The sequence below is a fragment of the Hoplias malabaricus genome, chromosome 14 (genome assembly GCF_029633855.1).
Source record: "Hoplias malabaricus isolate fHopMal1 chromosome 14, fHopMal1.hap1, whole genome shotgun sequence".
NCBI lineage: Eukaryota > Metazoa > Chordata > Actinopteri > Characiformes > Erythrinidae > Hoplias > Hoplias malabaricus.
Window position 1 is genome coordinate 16,039,190 of NC_089813.1, and position 23,587 is coordinate 16,062,776.

General features: G+C 36.8%; 1 protein-coding gene across 2 annotated transcripts in view; it reads right to left on the reverse strand.

Annotated features, from left to right (window-relative positions):
- The window catches only part of LOC136665649 (ERC protein 2), a 259,064-nt gene that overhangs the window by 64,558 nt on the left and 170,919 nt on the right, over positions 1-23,587 (reverse strand). For both annotated transcript variants that reach the window (XM_066643294.1, XM_066643293.1), the window contains 2 exons: positions 22,136-22,283; positions 10,048-10,209 (listed from right to left, as the gene is read on the reverse strand). In XM_066643294.1, coding sequence (XP_066499391.1) covers positions 10,048-10,209; positions 22,136-22,283 — 310 coding nt within the window. The remainder of the gene's footprint in view (positions 1-10,047; positions 10,210-22,135; positions 22,284-23,587) is intronic.

Consider the following 23,587-nt stretch of genomic DNA (forward strand, 5'->3'; position numbering starts at 1 on the left):
TGTTCATCATGAAACAACTCTTGTTACAATTACATATAAAATATTAATAAACAAAACAAAATTGAGACGCAAGGTTTTGTTCTGACAGGAAGGATATATTAATATTAAAAGATCATTAACAGAATGTATTTGCATGTGTGTGCTTGTGGGCCTGTGTGTAAGTGAAAAATGTGTTTGTAATGGCTATGTGAGTATCTTTCCATTCAGTATCTTTGGCCAAGCAGTGGTCTCCCGCTCTTCATCATCATTAATCACGCTGTCCTTCTCTTTTCCTCTGCCTCTCTCCATCTCTCTTTCCCTCTCTTGTTCAGAGGAAAACAAATAGAGTGATTAATCATGTTCAGATAAAAGAGGCAGATAGAGGAGGGATGAAGATGAGTGTGTTTTAAAGAAAAACAGTTGCACCTCAGGAGCTCGGTCCTGACCTGCACTGAACTTCCCCACAAAGGTTGAAAGGTGAAGGGTCGCATATGGAGACAAGAAGCAAGCGATGCAAAAGAAATTGATGGGCGGAGTGTTTTTTTACCCTTTTAAATACTGACAAATATTTGGACACTTTCAACTTCTTCTTTGGTAATGCTGCAAATATTGCAAATATTTTAGTTTGTGTTTTCTCAAAAATTATTATTTTTAGCACAACTAATATACAGACACAGACTTCTGTCCTTTTACTGTTACACTGACCCTTTTAATGTCCACTATTCTGCTGTCTTAAGTGCTCTCCCTCTCTCTCTCTCTCTCGAAAATTGACCTTGCGTATTAGAAAGGTGCACACAAATTCAACTTGTTATTATTATTAATAAAAATGTATGTTTAAAATGTACATTTAAAACGAAATACCAAAAATGATTAGGGGTGGAAAAAGTTGACTCCATTTACATTTAGTTAAAAAAGCTTACAAAAGCTTAATGTTTAAATTAAATAATGAAATAAAAATCTGAAAACATGTAAACTTGACCCTATCTATGTATGTGGTCTTGTTTAACAACAAGTTTATTTATTTATGTATTCATTTATTTGACATGAACAATACAGCAACATTGGAACTGTAACACACAGATATGCAAAAAAGTCAGATGCCCTGTATACAGTGTATATAGCAAAAGGATAATATACAACACCTGTCTATAGGAGGCTATTCGTTTAAAAAGGAAGGGAAGGAGGAGGAAGGGGGAGAAACAGAAAGGGAAAAGAAAGAAAAAATGGAAGAAAATTCATATATGCTTATGTGATCAATATCTCGTAAAGTTAGTAATATTCCGATTTAGATAGGTTAAATTATCTAAGCATAAATAAACAAACTGGAAAGATTAGAGACACAGTCCCATATACCAAGAAACTTGTTTAGTAAAATCTTGAAACAGTGACTCAAAATCAAATTGAACTGCAAAGAGCCTAGACATCCCCAATCCTAGAATGTACTACAGTGCGTCCAACACCAAAAGTAGCATCATGCTTCCTTTGCAACCAGTTTCACGAATTAATTTAATTCACCACTCCAGTCAAGAACATGCATGCCTCCTCACCACAAGTGTTGCATAGAACACCTACCACACATTAAGTAGGATTAAGTTAGAGAAGGCTAAATTGATGTAGAGAATTGCTTTTGAGGGTTCGTTGATTTAAATACACATGCATTCAAGCTCACTTTCCTTCCCCTCTTACTACTCCTGCCACTTAGCTACCAACTTATATATTCATTTAGCCATACTTTCCCAGCATGTTCGACATGCCACTCGCCCTTGCAATCCATTATACCGTATGCCATTCCCATCTGTACTTTTACAGTCTCACTGTAAAATGCAGTCTGAGCTGACTTTTACAAGTCAGTCTGTTATTCCCCATACCTTTAACAACATCTACATGCTTTTAGCCCATTTTCAGCACATTTGCAGAGTTGGCCCCTCCTAGACAGCCGAGAGAGCTGTAGGCTGGACCACTGCAGAGTCTATAAAGCTTGGCTCTATTAAAAACACTGAAAAAAGACATGCGGTGAAAAATATTTATGCAGGGTAATAACATCAGATATGAAACTTTATACATAGAGTAAGTGCCGACAGAGTGCAGTTGGCATGGTTTTTATCAAAGGCTGTGTAAATTATATAAAGTAGATTCAGCAATATAAGTGCTACATGCCACTAAGTATGGCAATAGGTGGAGGGTGTAACAGTTTCAAGTACGATTTTTTTTAGATGGTGATGTGATAAGAATAGTGCAAACACCTATAGTATGCTACATACCATCTTTTTCAATCTGTTTATTTAAGTCTATTAACCCAAAAAGCATAAAGAAGTACATGTAATATCATTATTTACACATATTTTAAGTACAGTGCACCCACTGCTTTGATTTATTACATGTTTTTATTACAAAAATTATTTGTTTTAAGACACTGACACACTTTTCTTATACACACATTAAAAGTCTTAGAATTGTAGGCCCTGGTGTGCTCATTACAATGAGAACTGTCTATTTCCTTTAGTAAATAAAGTCTTAAAAACCACATGTCCTTTCAGGTGAATCATTTTGTCATATAAGCCCACGTATAATACATATATATATAATACTGTATAATACATCATACACCATTTTTAAAGTAACATTTATTTTGATAAGTAGCAACAGGGTAGCTCTCATCTCTACGGCTCAATGTCTAAACCACCCTGCAACCCATTGGTACAGTACCATTACAGTACCGTAATTACATTATATATCATTGTTTTATGTAATTACAACAAATTTCATATTGAAGCATATGTGATGATGTTAATAGGATTTATGTTAATACTGTTGTGCATGAATGTAACTATATTGTTACTCACAGAGTAAAACAGGGCCACTTACTTTGAATTCCCCATACGTTTATGATAAAATTGCACCAAGTTAAACCCTGTGCCACAGCCATGACATAGCTGTGGTTTCACACTTGAACCTGATAGGCTGCTAAAGGCTAAAAGCTAACCAACACTATGCGTCAAAAACCCGCATTTTGACCAGGGTTAAACCAAGTACTCCATAAACCAGCAGCTGTGTACTGTAAGTGTCCCTGTGATGATTCACTCTGAAAGAATTTGCTACACCTGGTCCATCGCCTTTACTTAGCTGCTGTGTGTATGTTTGTGTAAATCCACCCTTATTTGGAAGCGCAAAAATCCTAGAGTGAATTTGAATGTACAAAGTGTGAGGGATTGACATGGATACGGATTTTGTCATTTCTTGTTGTCATTGCCTTTTTGCAATTTTATCTTCTTTCTTTACTAAAAAGAGTCCATCCATCCATCCATCCATTATCTGTAACCGCTTATCCAATTTAGGGTCGCGGGGACTAAAAAGAGTCGCTTCCAAAAAAAAAAAAAAATATATATATATATATATATATATATATATATATATATATATATATATATATATATATATATATATATATATGTGTACACTTAGTCTTGGTTAAATGCAAAATTATGTGATTTATAATCTTAAACTTTTAACAAATTAATGCAAATAGCTTTAACATATTTAAAAAAACAGTTCAGTCATATGTACATAGATGTTGTATCTATTATGTCTGGTGTTGCTTCTTTTGTTTCTCAGTTTCTGTGTTGAGTTGTTAATGAATCAAATAGACATTATTTTGTGATGACATACCATGTTATATAATATGAAATAAAATTAGCTTAAGAATTAATTTTTTTAATCGAATATATTTATTTGGAACATGAGAAAGCTGTGCCAATTTGAACAGTCATATAAGTTATGATAAAAAAATATTAATTGGAGTAGACAAGATAGCAACAGCAAGATGTTTTGTTTTGGTTTTGTTGCCCACACAGCCTTATCTATGGGTGGGCCGAAGGGACTCCCCCAGTAGTTAGCATAGCTATGCTAGAATGGGGTTCTCCCTTTTCTAAGGGTTTCCCCTGACTTCCATAAATTGCACTGTTATTACTACCTTACGATTGATGGAAGAGTGTGTGTCTGGGTGTATGCCAGGTTTTGTGTGTGTGTGTGTGTGCCTGTTTGCATGTGTGTGTGCGCGTGTGTGCGTGTTCGCATGTGTGTGTGTGTGTAACAAGAGAGAGTGAGTCCATAATTAATCTTTCTCCCACTTGATATGATTATGACATGTCAGGTGTGGTGTCTGGACATAGCCTCCACACACCTCTCACAGCTGCACACAGACACACAGACACACACACACACACACACAAGCCATGATGACTGCTAGCTTTCTCACCACCGAGGCATTTGTTTGTCCTGAGGGGAGCTGGAAATGATACACATGAAGGTAGTTTATATGTCCTCTCTCTCTCCCTCTTTGTGTGTGTGTGTTTGCGTGCAAGAAAAAGCCTGTTGCTGAATCTAAACACATTTGAATTAAATAAATTATCAGTGTTCAAAGGCGGGGAATTCTACACAGCATGGCGTTTAAATAATGGTGGTGAAAAATTCCCTCTATCATAATATCTCTAGTGCTGATAAAGCAGTGTTCTTCATAACTCAGCTGTGATTTATTACAATGCCTCCTATAAAAGGAGATACTACAAACCCATAGGGTGATACACCTTATATGTCCTGAAAATCCAGAGTAAAACAGTGCTAACCCATAATGTTAAGCCAAACAAATGTATTGTATAAAATCAGTTCGTCTGGAAGGGTAGCCTCATAGATTACTAAAGGGCACTTACTAGCCACATTTAGCTTATTTTTCTTCATTAATGTGAAGTAATATGAAGTCCTTGTAACTTTTTAGTACAAATTCTCAAACTAAATATACATGTATATTAAAAATAACTTAATTAATACAAAATTATAAACAGATATCATCAGTTTGTGGCAGTAATGATTGTTTTCAGTAGTAAAACTGGAGGCTATTTTTAAAAAAGTCTGACCATACAGTTAAATCCAACTAATCCACAGCTTTACACAGTCAGGGCAGATTCGGAATACAGTGAAACTGCAGCACAGAGGCTGTAGTCTACTTCAGGAAATGGAGCTATTTAAATATGTTTCCTTCTTTAAATTGTCGACATGAATATTAGACCCTTTTCCTACAAGTTTACGCAACAGAATGCTACCAGAATAACTGAGCCTCTGTTGACAATAATAAACTCATCTCTCAGCCCTGACTAAGTACCAAATACATTTAAATTACCAGTGATAAGGACCTCTATTATTCTTATTATATATATATCAGTGGCGATTGCTCTAAGACTGCAAGGGAAGCTCAGCTTCCCCTACAATGTCAAAAAATAAGTGAACAAAATATATACTGTTGTGTGTACATCTCATTAAATAAATATGGACTTCAACGCGATTAACTTTTGTTCAGAATCAGCTTCTTATCACGCGGCTTTCCTCTCAATCATTCGCGCAGATTCAGTGACTAAAACAGTCCGGACGCTGAGCGTCCACAGAGCTCAATAGCGAAGCAGCGAAGGGCAGCGAAACAAGACGAGCCATTGGATAAATGCTGGCTTTTGTCCCGCCCATCGGACGCTCAGCGTCTCTGGGGTCTATGGGGCAGTGAGCTGGCCTCGGCTGGCCCAGACACTCAGCTTCTGCATGATGATTGGATGATCTGTCTGAGACTGAATCCCTTTTTGATTGACAGCAAAATGAGCGAATCATTTTATTTCATATTCATTCTGTTCTGAGTTGAACCAGACTTTCTTAAGCTTCTTAGCGGCATTTTCTTTGTTAAAAACGACTAGTGACAAATCGAGCTTCTATTTCTGGTGTTTTTTTTGTAGCTGCTGGGGTTTGGAGACTGACTTCTATCACTCTTTCTGACTTCTATCGCAGTTTCTGACCAGCGGGTGCTGCTGAGCCCCTCCACCGTCACAAAGCACTCACAGGTGGACACACATCACATGGGCCAAGGCCGGTTAAGCAGCTTAGCTCTGCTGGCCATTGAGAGGACATCAGTCCCTGGAAAAGACGCCTTGTTGGTACGACACAGTCACAGATCATTTTCTTGAAAATGAACGGAGGGTAGAATTTACGTATAAATAAACCGACACATTTTATGATGTAGGCCGAAATTGAGCTTCCCCTCTTTGAAAGACCAGCATCCGCCACTGATATATATTTATATATATTCTACTGCTAGGGAATGTCATCTGTAAACATGGCATTAACTTACACCTCTATGCTGATGACAAATAAAAAGAGAGGAAGAAACAAACTCAAAAACTTAATATTCTGTACAATATTCAGTTTAGGCCTGTTTATTTGTTTTTTAATTATTAATTGAGAAATGATTTTAGAATAATTATTCTGAAACAGAGGAAGGACCAAGGACGCATGTGTTTCTGTAATAAGACTGGTACTTGGAGGTTTGGGTCTTGAAATGACTGGTACTTTGTCAAAAAAGTCTGAGATCCACTGGTTTAACCTTATGTTATATTCAAACTTTTTCTCAGTTTCATTAGAGACATCATTGGCATGATACTGATTTGTTCTGTGATCAATATATAGCTAATATTACTACATTAGCCTTTCTTCATCTTTGAAATATTACTACGGTAAGATATTCAAGATGCTGAAAAAAATAAGTTAATGCATTTATCACTTTATTTGACTAATGCAATGCTTGACCTTCTAGTAAACAAGCTTCAGTTGGCCCAAAATGCAGCTGACAGAGTTCTTACACATTACACAATTCTGCTGTTGACATATAATGCTATAAACGGCCTCACAACTCAATTCTTGAGTAAATGTAGAGTGGAACCTCTACCTACAAACTTGAACACGTTCCGTGACCCGGTTCGTAAGTGGAAAATTTCGTTTCTCGTGTCAATTTTCCCCATTTAAAATAATGGAAAAGCAATTAATGCGTTCCAGCCCCCACCCCAAAAGTCACCCTTTCTGCACTGATATATGTTTACAAAACTCTCAAATTAGTAAAGAAAAATACATGTAGCATTACCAAAAATAAAAAAGAAATACAGTGGTAACAGTAATAAAAAAGAAATAAAGTTTTAAGTGGTTACATATCGCTACCTTGAAGACGTGACGACTGGCTGGAGGTGTAACACAGGCACTGGCTGTATGAAGGGAGGTGGGGGGTTGGTGGAGTAACGGAGAGTAGGCAGGTGAATGTGGAGAGTTGAGGCGTAGATAAGGCTTAACTTAGCACGAATTTCAATGTTTTCTATTTACACTAATGCTAAATTGCTAAAACTACAATTTACTAATCTTAAAAGGCAAAAATTATTCAAACGCCCGGTTCGTATCTTGGAAAGTTCGTTAGTATAGGCGTTCGTTAGTAGAGGCTCTACTGTATTATGTATTATGCTGTCTGCTTTGCTGTGCCTAGTATTATTAAATCTGTTGTAGGGGGACTTGTCTTTTCATATTGTCGCTTCTTAAATAAATTCATGTATCTTCTTATATTTCACTGATAATCACTGTACAAAAAAATTTATTCAGAGTAATTTTGGAGCATTTCTATTGGTCCATTCATCATGAAATTTTCACACAAAATAAATAAATAAATAAAAAAGGGAGATACAGATCATGATATAAAGCCCCCAAGCTTTGAAATAACCTTCCAGTCAATATGTGGGTCACAGTTTGTAAGTCTAAACTAAAAACCTATTTATTCATTCCAGCATTTGGTAAATAAATTCCCATTTGGTAAAGCTGCAGATCTAGGAGTTCTCTATGGACAAAGAGAATTGTGGTAATGTGAGACAACTGTGCTGTCGTCCCGCAGCTCTCGCCCACTCACTCAGATTTGTTGACAGTGAAGTAGTGGGGTGCTGATATCTCAGGAAGCCCTCATGTCTGTGCTACCTGTCTGAAGCCACATTCACATACACATGGTAACTCTGAACTCTTCCACACATTACCTGGATTTTGCCTATATTACCTATATTTTGCTGTATGTGCAAAAACAAGTGTCTGGAGTTTATCCTGCCAACCCACTAATATACATTCCAGGTAATGTATGAATTATGAATCACGAGATGAGCCCATGTGTGAATAGAGCTTGTTATGTTTTAGAGAATTCACAGTGAATTCATGCCATGCCTCCTGCATGTGCTGCATAGGCTCCGCCCCCTGCCTAAACCATGGATAGTTTGAGAACACTACATGTGTGAAAGGAAAAATGTCAGTGAAAACGTTTTGACTCTCCTTATTAGTTACACTGCCACAGCTCACACTCACACTCATTATTTGTATAGCGCTCGGTTCCCCGGAAAATAACATCAGGACTAACTGTCTGTACGTTTCTCTGCTGAGCTGAGCAACTGTCCATTGTGCCTGACCTGATGTTACAGAAGGCCGAATTGGAGTGGGGGGGGGGGTCCATGCCTGCCTGAGGTCTGACCAGCTTTGATCATCAAACAGCACCTACATCTCCCGCAGAGGAAGCCACAAGATTTGTGGATTCCTGCTCATCTCTCATTGAGCCTTCTACTTGTGCCAAAATGTCTAGGCTTTAACTAGATCTCCTTATTGTTCACATGCCTCTCACTATACTTTATTGATACAGCTCTTAACACACTCATAACCCAGTTTCATACACTACTATAAATGATAAGTTTAAATTGAAAAGTCATTGAAAAATATAGAGAATGGAACAGTGGAGTTTGACTGATCCAAAGGAAATGGTTGCAGGCGACAGTTTATACTACAACCCTGTTTCCAAAATGAGTTGGGTCATTTTCTTAAATACAATACAAATGAGATTAATGATTTTGTATTGAACAGATATTTAGCTGATAAAAGCACAAAGAAAAGATTTCTAATGTTTGCACTCTCCAACTTCACCCTCTGTTGTAAACACAACTTAGAATTTGATGCCTGCAGAAACATCCAAAAGAATTGCGCACAGGGGAAAAATCAGAGTGAAAAGTTCATAGAATTATCAAACTGAACTATTCAGAAACATTACACGTGAAGCAGGTGAATGTAAAACATATAACAGGAGCATCAGAATGTGCAAAAAGCATCTACCAAAGTCTTTGCAAGCAAAGATGGGTCACCACTTTTTTGCCAAATGTCAGAGAGTTCAAACAGATAATTTTTCCAATGTATGATTGCAAAGAATTTAATCACTAACTGCATTAGCCATCATGCTACTGTGATAAATATAGCCATATGTGCTCAGAAGCACTTCAGAAAACGATGCATTTTTGTGTCTGTGCATGTGTGCCATTTAAACACCATGTGTCCACTAAGTATTATTCTTCAAAAGGTGCTTTCCGATATCAGAAGCGCACTCATTCCCGTAATCAAACAATCAGGCAAAATTCCCCTTTCGTTCCTTCAGTCATTTATAGACAAATTCCCCTCTCAGTGCTGGAATTTGGTGTCGATCTGATCTATGGTCCGCTTTCATCAAAACTGCTGAGCAATAATGGAGCAATACCGATTTTCACTGGTTACTGAAACTGGAACACTGCTCCAGGCCAAATATGGAGAGGGTAGGTCAAGGCAAGTCAAGTCAGGTTAACCTGCAAAGTCAGCACTCAGGCTAATAAAATATCCTAAGATCTATTTACAGTGCGCCAACTGCACTTTAACTTAAAAGCACAGGCCTGAGGGTACAGAGACTGAGGAGTATATAAACAATGATAATTCAAGACTTTTTTCAATACTAATGGACAAGAAATTAAATAATCTCTTAATACATAATAGCTCTTATAATGTAGTTAGATATTTTTTATATATATATTAACAAATTAAGTAATTATGAATATTAATACTGATTTTTGACAAGAATCTCAGTTAACCTAAACTGAAGTTGTAGCATAAAGCAGCACACCTATCCTACACCTGCCTGCAGCTCTGGGGTGTGTTTGTGTGTGTGTGTGTGTTTACTGCCAAAGATGGGTTTAATGCAGCAGACATATTTCATTGTATGAGTACAATGACAAATGATTAATTTTACATATATAGCAATGATTGCTAAGAAAGAGTGTATTGCCAAGAAGAGCAGATTGATCAAATTGTGTTTTATACAGTGCATTCACGATTAACAAATATATATATATATATATATATATATATATATATATATATATATATGTCTCCTACCTGCTCTAGCTGTGCTCGGTGATTTGTGTGTGAGGGCTGTCCTCTCGGTGGGCCACGGTGGTGTGTGTATCCTGGGTGACCGTGATGAGGGTGATGAGGATGGTGGGGATGAAGGTGGCCATCTTCATAGTTCTCTGCAATGAGCTTCATCCTGCTTTGTGTCTGTGATTAAAAAAAGAAAAACATTAACACCCTGTTTCATAGCAACAGTTTCAGGAACACAAACAATCTGACAGACTTTACAGACTTTTGCAGGGCTTTTAAAATGATTAAACATGGTTTGTGTGGGATGCATTCAGGAGTTCTGAAAAGCTTACTCTGTATGAATTATGACAGGCAGGATATTGGCTGAGCTGCAGCATCTAATAAAAATACTATAATTCTCTTGGACGTGGTGCACATTCATGATTACTGATTAATTGGATTAAATTATTTCTGTTGGGGGAGAGTTAACTGGTGTTTATTTCGTGCACAAACCTGGACAGTGCCTTATAGAAATGCATATACACGTGATTAATGAGGGTAATTTTCTCTATCACTGATTAAACCTGATTAAAATTACACAAAAATATGCATTTGGAGCAGGAAATTTTGGTTACCATGATGTGCCAGAAAACTTTGGTGGGAGATAACATAAAAACGTATTATCAACTTCATCGGTAACAGTCATTAAACAATCAACTGCATGCCAGTCAAGTATGTTCTGAAACAGTGCCTGGCCTCCTTTGACACATACATCTCTTTCCAATCATAGAAATCTGCCCTAGAATGCTTAGTTATATCTCTTTGAAAAACACCTCATCTATATGTCTTCCAGTGCTTATCCACAGTGTCAGAACCAATCTTACAAAATTTGATGTATGACATAAAAAACAATACAGTAGTATAATGAATAAAGGACAAATGAGGAGATGGAATAAGATCATAATTGTGCAAGGATTAACATCTACTTTAGCCTTGGCTCTGAATTCTGGATGCCATAATTATGTGCTGGCATCTGCAGTGCAGAGGTTAAATATTCCTTTTAAAGATCATATTAAAGTTTATGATCCTTGCAATGACATGACTGTTAAGCGATAAATGACATTCCGGGTTGGCTTTAAGACAAATGCTCTCTGCAGAGCAGTTCTGACAGAAAGTGATGCAGCAGAAAGCATTATGAGTGTAGAACTAGCTTCCATGCTTGCTCAGGACTTTCTGTATCCCAAATGAAGTTTACGCAAAGAAAGCAGTCAGTACAGGTTCCTCTAGGAAAGTGTCTCAAGTTTGCAAGTATTAAGTTTGACTATAATGCATTGGATAAATGCAAATATATTAAATATTTCCCAGCATTATTCTTACTTGGATATAGTGGCATTATCAAATAATCTGTCAGTACAGAATTATTATGCTTTAACGTTCCATATTCTATAGACTGAACACCCCCTTACAATACTCATTTATGAGCATGAAGTCAGTATGTGACATATCAGGTATCATAAACTCTTGTTCATTTAAGATTTAATGACTGAAATTTGTTACAAAAATTAAGTTTAAGGATTTGTCATCAATTTTATTTTAATCAAGAACAGGTTTGTAAATATCATCTGACTTCATATTGAAAGCATTTTTTCCCACATTCTTGAATTATACAAGGCCTTCACTTATATGTTTTGCACCTGTTTGCATTGTTTATTATTATTATCTAACTGATGCTTCCAGCACTGTTATTATGGCCCCAGATTGATGCCACTATCACCATTATTAACATTATCATTATTATTATTATTATTATTATTTAATTATTGCATTAATGTCCATTACTTACATCAATACTCTAATAACTACACTATAGCATAAAGACAGACTTAACTGGTTATACTGTTCATTTCTTTCTGTAGTTTGATCAGTGGAGGATGGATCCACCTTGTGAGTCTTGGTTCCTCCCAAGGTTTCTTCCTCCAGTCTTGAGGGAGTTTTTCCTTGCCACTATCACCTTTGGCTTGCTTGCATGGGGCTTTCTGATTTGCATTGTTACCTGTTCTAATACTAATTCTGTAAAGCTGCTTTGTGACAATGTCAGTGGTAAAAAGCACTATATAAATATATTTTAATTTGATTTGATTTGTTTATTATTATTATTATTAATGGAGAGTGTAGGCCATTACACTAATTTTGCAGACATACTGTTACAACATGCTGTAAGTGGCTTGGCAGTCTCATGTTAAAATTAGAAAGGATGTCCCTGAAAACACACTGCCTACAAGACAGCATACGCTGCTCCAAAATGGCTACATATTTATCAGGGTTAATGATGCCTTCAGCGTGCCCTGTCACGGGCACTAAAACAACCTATACTTCGACTGAGCCTGGCTTTTGAACTTTATGTTGGTAAACAAATCTGGACCTTTTCTTCTTTGGCACTGAGATGTCCTATATTTAGCCTGATATTTATTATTACCTTGAAAGGATGAAAGGTTGACTCATTAAGACCATCTTTTCCTGGGCTTTACCCAGGGTTATTCTCTGGCTTCATTAGGGGTACAGTGAATAATATTTTGACATTGCTGATAAAATAAAAGCAATATTGCAAACTTTATCATGAAAATGCAGCTACAACATCAGAACAGTGACATGGACAGAAGTAAAGCTGTAGCTGGTCCTGAATAATTTCAGCTCCAAAGCATTTACAATCAGTGGCGTAGGTAAAAATGTGTCCAGTATTGTGTGATAATGGTTGGGGATGGTTTACTTTCACTTTTTCAATCGGTGGTAATGTATTTCATGTCCCTCACAAACCAAAGCTGTAGCAGCATCTTGAGTGTCTCACGCTCCTGCTTTGACTTTCTGTGAATTAACAGTGACTGACTGAGTGGCTTCAGTCCTGTCTGGACCTTTTGGATTTGTGGCCATGCGCCTGAGTCTGAAACTTCCAACAAGTCAAGAATTTCAAGAAATTGAATAAAAATATTTTGAGAATAAACTGACAATATTTAGAGAACAAATAGTCTGAATATTCGGACCTTATCTCTTAGCATCTAAATTCTCTTTGAGGGATTTAGTCAGTAATTTTCATCAGCAATGTATGCCTGTGGTGCCGGATGGTGGGTCTGCGTTGTGACTGGCCAACGGATGCAGCCAAAAATACATTGCATTCTCAAGCAAATTATTCAATAAAAAGCAATTGATATGATGATGAGACAGAGAGAGAGAGACTATCCTAGAGCTCTCAACAGACACACAAACACAAAGTCATACACATGCACAAAATATACTGAGCAAGACTTAAGCAATAGCTACACATGCTTATGTAATACTCCAGGAGAAAATCATTAATGTTAGAAGCAATTGGACCAAAATTATACATTGCATCTGTCTCTGCGTCTTAATGAAGAGTGAGAAACAAAGTGTCTAGGAGATGTTAGAAGGAACAGTGATGTCATACATTCTTACCCAAAGCCAAGGATAAATAAACCTACTGAAGGCTTATGGTTTCACATAAAACAATATTAATCACCAGGTTGTATATTCAAAAAGATAAACAGTGCGAGCTGCATTTAAATAAATCCCAGATTAATCCCCAAGATACCTTAAATTAGAGGAAGAGTTGTGGTGGTAGGGAGAGGGGGTGAGAGAGTTGTCGGGGACAAACTATGGACTTTACATTTTCATACATTATCATTTTGTAATATATATCAGGACAGGAGCCGTAGGCATGCACAATGCCAAATGTGAGTATGGAGCAGTTGAACTGTGTTCTGAGGAGTGGGACATGGCCCTTCAAATGCCCATCACAGCAGTGTTCCACCAGACTTTCAAAAGTTTCTATTACTGCGGTGAAAGAGGGCACAAATCCCCACTATTTCAGAAAATATTACACAAGCATGATTTCATCTTGGACTCTAAACTCTCGTGTAAATGTGATGTGTGTGTATATTATAAGATGAATGAGCCAAAACAAATGGTTCAGAACTACTTCTTTCTTTCTTTTCAAATTACATTAAGACATGATAATGCTGTTACTGTTTTACAGAGACTGTAGAAACATTATACGTTGAACTTATCTGCTCCTATTTTATTAGCTTTTTCCGATCCCCTGCCTAGCTTAATTGTCATTATGTTTTTTTCCCCCCTATCTTAAATTACAGCATGTGCGTTAACCCTGGAATGTGAGAGTAACTAACGTTAATTACTGTAAGTATCAGGTAAACACCATTTTAATGGTCTCCAGTTGAGATCAAACACTGAACTGACACAACAGCACATGTGCTCTCACAAACGCACATAATCACATCTATACTCTGAAACATTTTTCTCACTAGAGCTCAGTGTTTATCTGAGCGTAACAATATACAAACCTGTAAATTTAATTCACACTAGTTCAAAAACAGCAAGATAATATGATGTGTTTTGTGTTGATATGTAAATGTTAACATATCAACATGTACATCATAGACACAGCTTATATGTGTGTGCACTAGGAGCATAATAACTTACACTCAACCCTGTCTCCCCAAAGTTAGGTTTGTTGTAAAAAGAAAAAAAAAAAAAAAAAGCAACAAGAATATGTGATTTCTTCAAGTGTTTTATAAATATAAACTAATTTAGAATAAAGCACCACTCAGTTTATACTACATTCAACTAATAAAAAATTTATTCATTTTACCAATAAATACATATTCAAAATCATTTGATACTGTTAGGACACTTGATGAATCTGCCTAGATTTAATCCACTAACAGTCCAACTTATGAACATACCACATTCATAAATATTTATTCATCACACAGTGGTCCAACAGAACAAGGACTGAGGACCACTGCTGTTGCTGAATGATGTTAACCCTTCTAACCCCAACACCTGCATGAGAAATGAAAAGGAAGTATTTCCCTCTTGAAAAACTATTATTAGTATCCTAATACTTCTTATCTGTCAAAAAGACTGCATTTGCCAACATTGATCAAACTGTCATAACATTTGTGTCAAATGAAATAGAACTAAATGGTTGGCACAATACTTTCAGGGTGAATTGACAGACATTGTAGCTCAGTGTTTGTCACAGTGACATAATGCCTATGACATGACATAGCTTGTCATTCAGACTGGTTGAACCAACATCACAGGTTTTTGCTGAGAACTAAAATCTGGATTCATGAAAAGGGACTGGTAAAATGAGTATGTGGACATTTAAAACACAAAGAAATTTTCATGTGTACTTTTATGTGTTTTCTAGTTTAAAGCTAATACTTAATAATTCATATATTAATAAAAAATATGATTTAATTTTACTACTACATCTACTACTGTTCTACCACTACCACTAATTATAATCATTCATTGTCTGAAACCGCTTATACAGTTCAGGGTCACATTAGGTCCAGAGCCTACCTGGAATCACTGGGCACAAGGTAGGAACATACCCTGGAGCCAGGCATGTCCTTCACAGGGTGACATACATTCACTCACACACTCACACCTACAGACACTTTTGAGGGGCCAATCCACCTTCCAACATGTGTTTTTGGACTGTGGGAGGAAACCAGAGCACCTGGATGAAACCCATGCAGACACAGGGAGAACACACCAAACTCCTCACAGACACTCACCCGGAGCAGTACTTGAACCCACAACCTCCCTGGTGCTGTGTGACTGTGACACTACCTGCTGCGTCACCGTGCCGCCCTATTACTACTACTACTACTACTAAAAATAATAAAAATATACATTTTATGGTTACTTTTGTTTGTTTGATTATTATTACTGTTAACTTAAAAATCAATTGTGAAGTAATATTATCATAATGTGAACACACACAAACACACACACACACACACATACGTACACACACACACACACACACACACACACAAACACGGACAGTGATGTGCAATTATGTGTCAATGTACAATGTACAACAAATTGTGTCTTCCGCATTTAACCCATCTGTGGCAGTATACACACAAACACGTACACTAGTGCACTAGGGGCTGTGAACACACACCCAGAGCGGCATACACTTACAGCAATACAGCAGCTCAATGCTAGAGGATAGAGCACCCTGGGGAATCCCGCCTCCATCATCTGCTTCTAACATCAAAGGCAGGAATTCCAGCGATCATCTATCACACAGAACGGACTGGCTGAACACTCCGAACTCAGACTGATTTATAGGCAGCCACTCTGCAGGTAGCAGAGCAAATAGAGAGGATGCAGTTCATAATGTGTGTTCATTTCAGCTCGAGAATGTTCTTGGATACTAGAGCACAAAATCTAGAATAGGCAGAAAGAACCATTTTTTTATATTATTATGTTAGAAAACTTTAAAAGGGATGTAATAGCAGGAGCCTGGGAGTAGTGCAGTTTTATGTTTTCTCTCTCACTCTCCCGCTTTTCTTCAAGGTTAATTTGTAATGTTGAAAATATCCTGGGGAAAGCTTTTCATTCTGATCCAGTTTGAGTCAGCACAGTACTACCAGTGTGTGTGTGTGTGTGTGTGTGTGTATGTGTGATGAGTGCTGAGGAGATGGCAATCTCCAGTATTTGACCTTGACTTGTTACTCAGGTCCTGGTCAAGACATCTGTCAGCATATCTTCTAATGGCTGATGGGCTACTACAGAGTGCAGATTGATGTGTGTGTTTGTGTGTGTGTGTGTGTATGTGTGTGTGTCCATAAACAGAGAGCAAGGCAGGGAAAGTGTGAGAAATGTGACCATTTACATTTACATGGATTTTTGAACATCACTGCGCAAATTTCAGATAACTCTTATTAGTGTGAGCAACAAACTACTCTTCTTAAATGTTATTATTCTTGATATTATTATTCCATCTGGGTTTCGGTAGCACTACTCCTACAATATTCAAGATATCAACACCATTCCAACTCTGACACATCTGTCCTGATCTGGAATATTGTGCTTGTATACAGGTTTTGGATAAATAAACATGTTCTCCTTCTGCATTAATTTTTCCACTTTATACTGCTTTTATGTCTTCAGTATTCAAACCCTACTCACTTTCTGCCCACTAAGTTTACATGGTCAGACTTGGGCACATAGAGACCCATCAGGCCAAATTGCAGTGACTTCACTCATCATTTTCATTTTTTCCCCATTGTTCATTCTACCTCCATACATTTGAAAGAATAGCAGCTAGAGAGGGTGATGTCATCACTACACTAGCATTCACTGGAAATTTTCTAAATTCTGTTTTTCAACATAACATTTTTTTCTTTCTAAAAATCCTTACATTTTCACTTAAAAAATAATCTAAATTTTAAATGGTAGAAAATTTGCGCTTTTCAGACATATATTTATGAGCCCTTTTTAGGCACTAGGGAGTGTACAGAGCTCCACAGAGTTCAGTGTTATTTCTAATTCATGAGCTGCAGCTATTCCAAAAGGTACATGTGGTTTTAAACAGCTATAAAACTGTCATGCCTTTCTGCGGTTCTTTTGTGGATAGGGTCACAGACTCCAAATCCCAGGATCCTCTGGGGTATCACAAGGATATGAGTGACAGCCATTCAGCCAATCAGAGACCACACCGCTGCTCCTCACCAGAGGAACTGAATCAGAGCACCTGTGTTTGGCATATTCAAGTGAAATGTTTGGTCTTTTCAGCACTGTGTGAAAATTTCATGATGAATGGACCAATAGAAATGATCCAAAGTTACTTGAAATTAAATCTTTACATTGACTAAAACTAAAACATCAATTACATTGATTTCCACTGAAATGTAAGAAGGATTTTCTTCTCCTGTAATGTTGCTATTTTGGGAGATACATGTTTTTGATTGGACAGTGATGATATGTAAATTTTGATTGAGGTGTCTATCAACTGTGTAAAAACTGACCAGTGGACATTTAGGAAATTACTAAGAACTGACCCATTATGCTGGAAAACCATTCTGTATTCAATTGGCATTTTTTGAAAGTAGTAAAGATAGGGCTGCAGGAAGTGTGTGATTTGATTCATATCCATCATGTTATGTGGATTTAAAGGCAAATTAATAAGATATGCAAATATAATGAAAATGCCCTAAGACCAAAATAGGGTTCAAAATATAATTGATGTATTGGGCTATATTTTTGTGGTAGGATCGGGTGGTATAATGGTAATCCAGTACACCGCAGTTTAAAAGTTGTGGATGGTATCTTCAAATGAGAGTGGTATTTCAAAAAAACGACATGTGCAGTGTATCAAATTTCTGTTCCGTGTCTTTAATACAAGGCCAGATTTCAGTCAAGTGTGTTTAGAAGAGTTACAGGAAGGGAGTGCTGTGGGTATACATTGTGCACAGAGGAATGAAACTTTATCTTGTAAATATGTATGATTTGAAGTGAAGTACGCTGAATAAAACATCTGCTGTGTTGTGCTAAATGACATGTGCCTGTTAGCTTGCCAGCTATGCTTAAAAATGTAGAACTGTCTTATTTAACCTAGTTTAAAACTGTTCTGTCCCTCCAGCACCAGTCGCTCAAATTTGCTCTTTCAGAAATGGGTTTGTATTATCAACATGCGTGTCGGAGTGCACTATCAAGCTGTGCTGAGCTGAACTGAACAGCACAAAAAACATTCACTCAACATGCGAAAAGACTATATAATAAAGAATTGTCACTCTTGGTTCACTGGTCTTGTAATAGAATGCCATTAATTAATATGACACTAATGAACACAACCAAAACGGAGAAAGATTAATTACAATGAATTTTATATCAAAATCCAAGGTGTTTCCCCTCCAAACCAACAGAGGTAGCCGTCTCCTGAGTATTAAGCCCAATTTCTTATTCTGCGTAGAACCTACACCACAGAGCACACCTTGAACCTTAACACTACATCGTAGCCTGACTCACCAGAAGTGCAGTTTCTGCAATGCTAAGCCAAGATTAGTATTAACAGAGGTTCTATTCTCCCTTTTACAGCTCAGTGAAGCATCACAATCATTTTGAAGTGGTAAATTTAAGGTGAAAAAATATTACAGTTCTTTAAGCTCTCTGTTTTGTCTTCATAGTTGCAAAGTAGGCCTTTTTTTGAGATATTTCTGCAATTCTAAGCCATCTATTTCTTAAATACGTTTTTCGTTTTTCAGAATTTTTTTGCCTGATACTCGATTTTGTTTTTTGTATTTGTCTTTTGGACTTGTTTATCTCGCTGTACTCATTTTGAGGTTTTGGAATGTTTCTGTTTTTGACCTCGATTTAAGTACAGTGTTAATTTACATTGTAAATTGTTAAATAAACCTGCAACTAATTCTTACCTTCAGTTTGAAGTGATTAATGACATCTACAGATCCGTAATGTAAAATTAATGAATAGTTGTAACTGCTGACTCTAACTATGCAGTTCAAATGTTAATTTATAATGGTTCTAAGAACTGAAACAAGTGATTACAGTCTCAAATATAAAAAAGTTTGCCTTTCACATTACGTTGTTTTTTGCAGAGAAACTTGAGGTTCACTTGTTTTAGTGCTCCAACTGTATTCGTCCATCTCCTGAGAACGGTACCATGCAGAGAGCGTGACAAAGCCGGGAGATTTGTTCAGACATATTAAGAATTTACCCACATATAAAACAAACGGAATGGCAGGTTTTCATAAGTGGTTGAGTAAACAGTTTGAAATTTAGGCGAGTTAAAGACACCCAAAATGAAAATGCTTCAGAAAAGTACAGATACATGAAAAACCTACTTAAGTACAGTGACGAAATTTGGTACTTCGTTACTGTCCACCACTGGGTTGAACACATAACCTCACAACCCTGGAGTTGTGAGGCAGCAACACTACTTGTAGTAGCAACACTACTAACATTACTTTCCAAGGAAAAACAAATCGATTATATTAGTGAATGGCAATGAATGATGAATCTCTACCCTACAAAATTAGTAAGATGCAGGATTAGGTGGTTTTAACATCTTGGTTTAAAAATAATTTATCAGACAATTTATTAATAATTATTTTTGTGTGTGGGGGTCATCCACTATGAAATCCATTTCACTAATACAGTAAAAAAAAAAAAATAACAAGAACACCAATCAGCAACTAAAAAACAATATAAAACACAAAACATGTCATGGTATGCTACTATAGTGTTCATCACTTAATTTATGGGTTATAAACAATTTTGTTTGGTAAGAAAACTGCTTGGATTCTGCTGGAAGCAGACTTACATTTGGCCAAGTACTATGTTTTTGTGTCTTTCTGACTGCATATCTGTGTAAAGTGGCTTTAAATCAATACATGCTCTACTGTAAGACTCTGTGTACATGCATGTGATAAAGAGTTTGTATGTTTCTTTATGTATATCCAGACTTGTTTGATTTAAAGATGCTTGGTGAATGCTGTACAAATACCAAGACAAGAGTAAGAGTTTGTGTAGAAAAGTTAGGGTCTGGATTTTACCATGAAATTCCATGTGCATATACAAAGTTAAGTGAATATATCTGGCTACTTTTATTTACATAGGGTTCTTCTTAGTCTGAATTATTAAGGCTAGGTAACACTTGATATGCCATTTGTGGGACAAAAAAAACCCACATTTTATTTAAATAATAGAAATACTGTGACACAGAGACCTGACTTTAGAGTTATTTCTGTAAATGCTTAAGATATTTTTTTTATTAAGTAATAAATCAGTATTGGTAAATACTGATTTTATTATATTAAATATTTTAACATTGGAAACATGACAATATTTAATTCAGCCATTCATGAGAGCCAGTGATAATAACTCAGCTTGTAAAATCAGCTTATACCTACAGGTATTTCATCAGATGTCTTATTTGCTCATAAAAGGACAGTTTGTTTGTCTGGTATAAGATGGATGTTGATGACATCTTACCTGAATTTCCTGAGTAGCATCTGTTAGCTCTTTAAGAACAGAGCTTACATCTGTGCTGCCTACAATTCCTTTTCCACTTTTCCCAGAATTCAGCCTGACTCAACCTTGTTAGCATTAGCCACTAGCAAAACTCCCTGAAATGGATGGTTGTGACCTAAAGGATTTATTACACCTCATTAAACGCACATGAGTCACGTAATCAACCGCCAGGTCATAGCCCAAACACTAACACAGGCTTAATGACAATGACTGGAATGTAATTGGACTGCTTAGTAATCTAAGCTATGAATACTGACCTGCCCAACTGTAGGTATAATGAGAGGAATGATTGCTTCAACAAAAGAAAAAAAAAAGAGTATGAAAGTGAAGATGATGGTTCACTGGTTTTCTGAGGATTAAGGAAATTGGGCATGATAGTACAAGCCATGTTGTCATAAAGCTGTACATGTGGGCAAGAGGATACAACTGGCCATACACTATTTGAATAGTCACATTCCAATTACAGTTATATTTACGTCATTAGACAGACACTCTTATCCAAAGCTACTAACTTTTTCAACCATGGCTAAAAATGTTAGAGGTCTAATTGATGTAGTTTAGTGTGGGGAACTGAACCATAGTCTCTTGTGTAGGAGATAGCGTTGTCACCCACTGCACTACAGCTACCATCTGGGAGAGGATTCATTCCGTGTCAAAATGTATATGCTTATAGGATCATATCTCTGAAAACCATACTATAGCATTGTCATGCTAAATTTAGCACTGCAAAACTCATCAGAGAAAATACATTCAGTACAATTTGGAATCAGTCCCCTGTGTTCCACACAACAGTAAAATAAAATATTAAAACAGTAAGAAATTCTAAGGCAACTGGTTTTAGCAACAAGATAGATGCTGTGCACTGAGGAAATCAGTGGAGGGAAATGACCAAATTGTAAATTAAACCATGGTTTCTGACAAAATATTTACCTTAATCTTAGAAAACAAAACAAAGCCACACTCTTAACTGATCCTAACACTGAAACCCAAATTTAAAGACAAATTCAATTTCAAAACTACCAAACCTAGAGTAAAGGTAAAGACTTAAAGTGTTTTTCTTTTAGGAAACAGAGAAAGTCCATTTTTTTGAAAATTACCTATTTGACAGAAATTGGGAAACACATAGACGTCATTATAGTCACGTCATAAAGATTATGAGCAGGTTTCTTCTTACACCCGTGTTTACTAATTAATGGAAGAACTGACATTCCATTAGTCAGAGACAGTGCATTACCTGCTGCTTGAGTTGATACATGAGTCGGTCCTTTTCTCTTTTCAGTGCCATCACCTCCTCCTGGCTCGTCTTCTTTTTAGAAGCAGAAAGTTCTAGGAGGGCAATGTTAGCATCCTTTTCACTGATGGCTGCCAACAAGGCCTGCTGCCTGGTGGGAAATCGAGAAGGATAAAGGGGGGGTTACGACCTACGGTAAGTCATTACTTTAACAAATACCAGATACAAACACACAACACTGTTATTCGGGCAGGCAAATACACACAGAGTTCCGCAGCAGGAGAGGTTAGCAAGACAGCAGGTGCGCAGTGACGGTTCGCATACCGAAGTACCGCACTACCCACAACCCCCTGCTCTCTTCCTGTCATCAGAGAGATTCTTGCCTAATGGCTGCCTGTTTGCCTAGGGTCAGAAGGAGAATCGTCACTAATCTCTGGTTTGTCATTACACCTCCTTTGGTAAGTCATCCATCCCCCTTTAAACACAGACACACACACTTACGTAGTATCCTTTTTTCGCAAACTTCGAGTGGGGGTTATCGTGATTTATACCAGAGTTTGTCTATGTTGGCATTACGATTGCTCGTCCACTTTTACAGTCTACTGCTCTGGGCTGACTATCCCATAGCCATCATTCCACAGCAATCACTGTGATGTGGAAGGGTGAGTTTCAGAAAATAATCATGATTATTAAACTACAGAATATTTGGAAAACAGAACACTGATCCTGGAATTTCAATCTCAGCAGACTCCACTTCCTATTAGTTGTGTTTATATGCTGACGTGGAATTTGAACAATGAAATTCCACTCTGCTACCACAAGGAAGATGAACAAGGAAGATGAATTGTTAATCAGTTACAACTTTGTCTTCTTCATTCCTCAACAATCTTTGAGAGAAATGCTGTTATACTGTTTCACATATGAAAGCAAATAGAACAAATTCAAATACTCATATGTGCATGTTGCTATTTTTACATTTCTACAAACATACATATATTTGATCTGATGTAGCATTAATATCCTAATATTTATTGCTAAAAATTCTTGCCAAAATGGCAACACTGGGGCTGTTTTTGAACAAATTATTCATAACTCCTAGAAAGGATTCATAAATAAATTAGTTATAAATCCTAGAAAAAATCAGTCACATCACCTAACTGAATTTTTCAGTTATGTATCCCAGCCAAGGTAGAAACTGTGGGCTGTACCAGTTCAATTCTCAAGTCATTAATATTTAACTGCCTCAAAAGATCAGCAAAGACTTTTAAATGGTTTCTTGCCCATTTAGTTCTTAGTAGATAAGCCTTGCATTTTCAGCATTCAATTTAAACACATTCATTCACATCCCTCAGACAGAAGGGATTATGCACTCTGAATCAGAGTACAGGTCAGCCATACCACAGGTTTGAGTTGTCAGCTTTGTTAGTCATTCTCCAGACGGTGACAATACGTGCT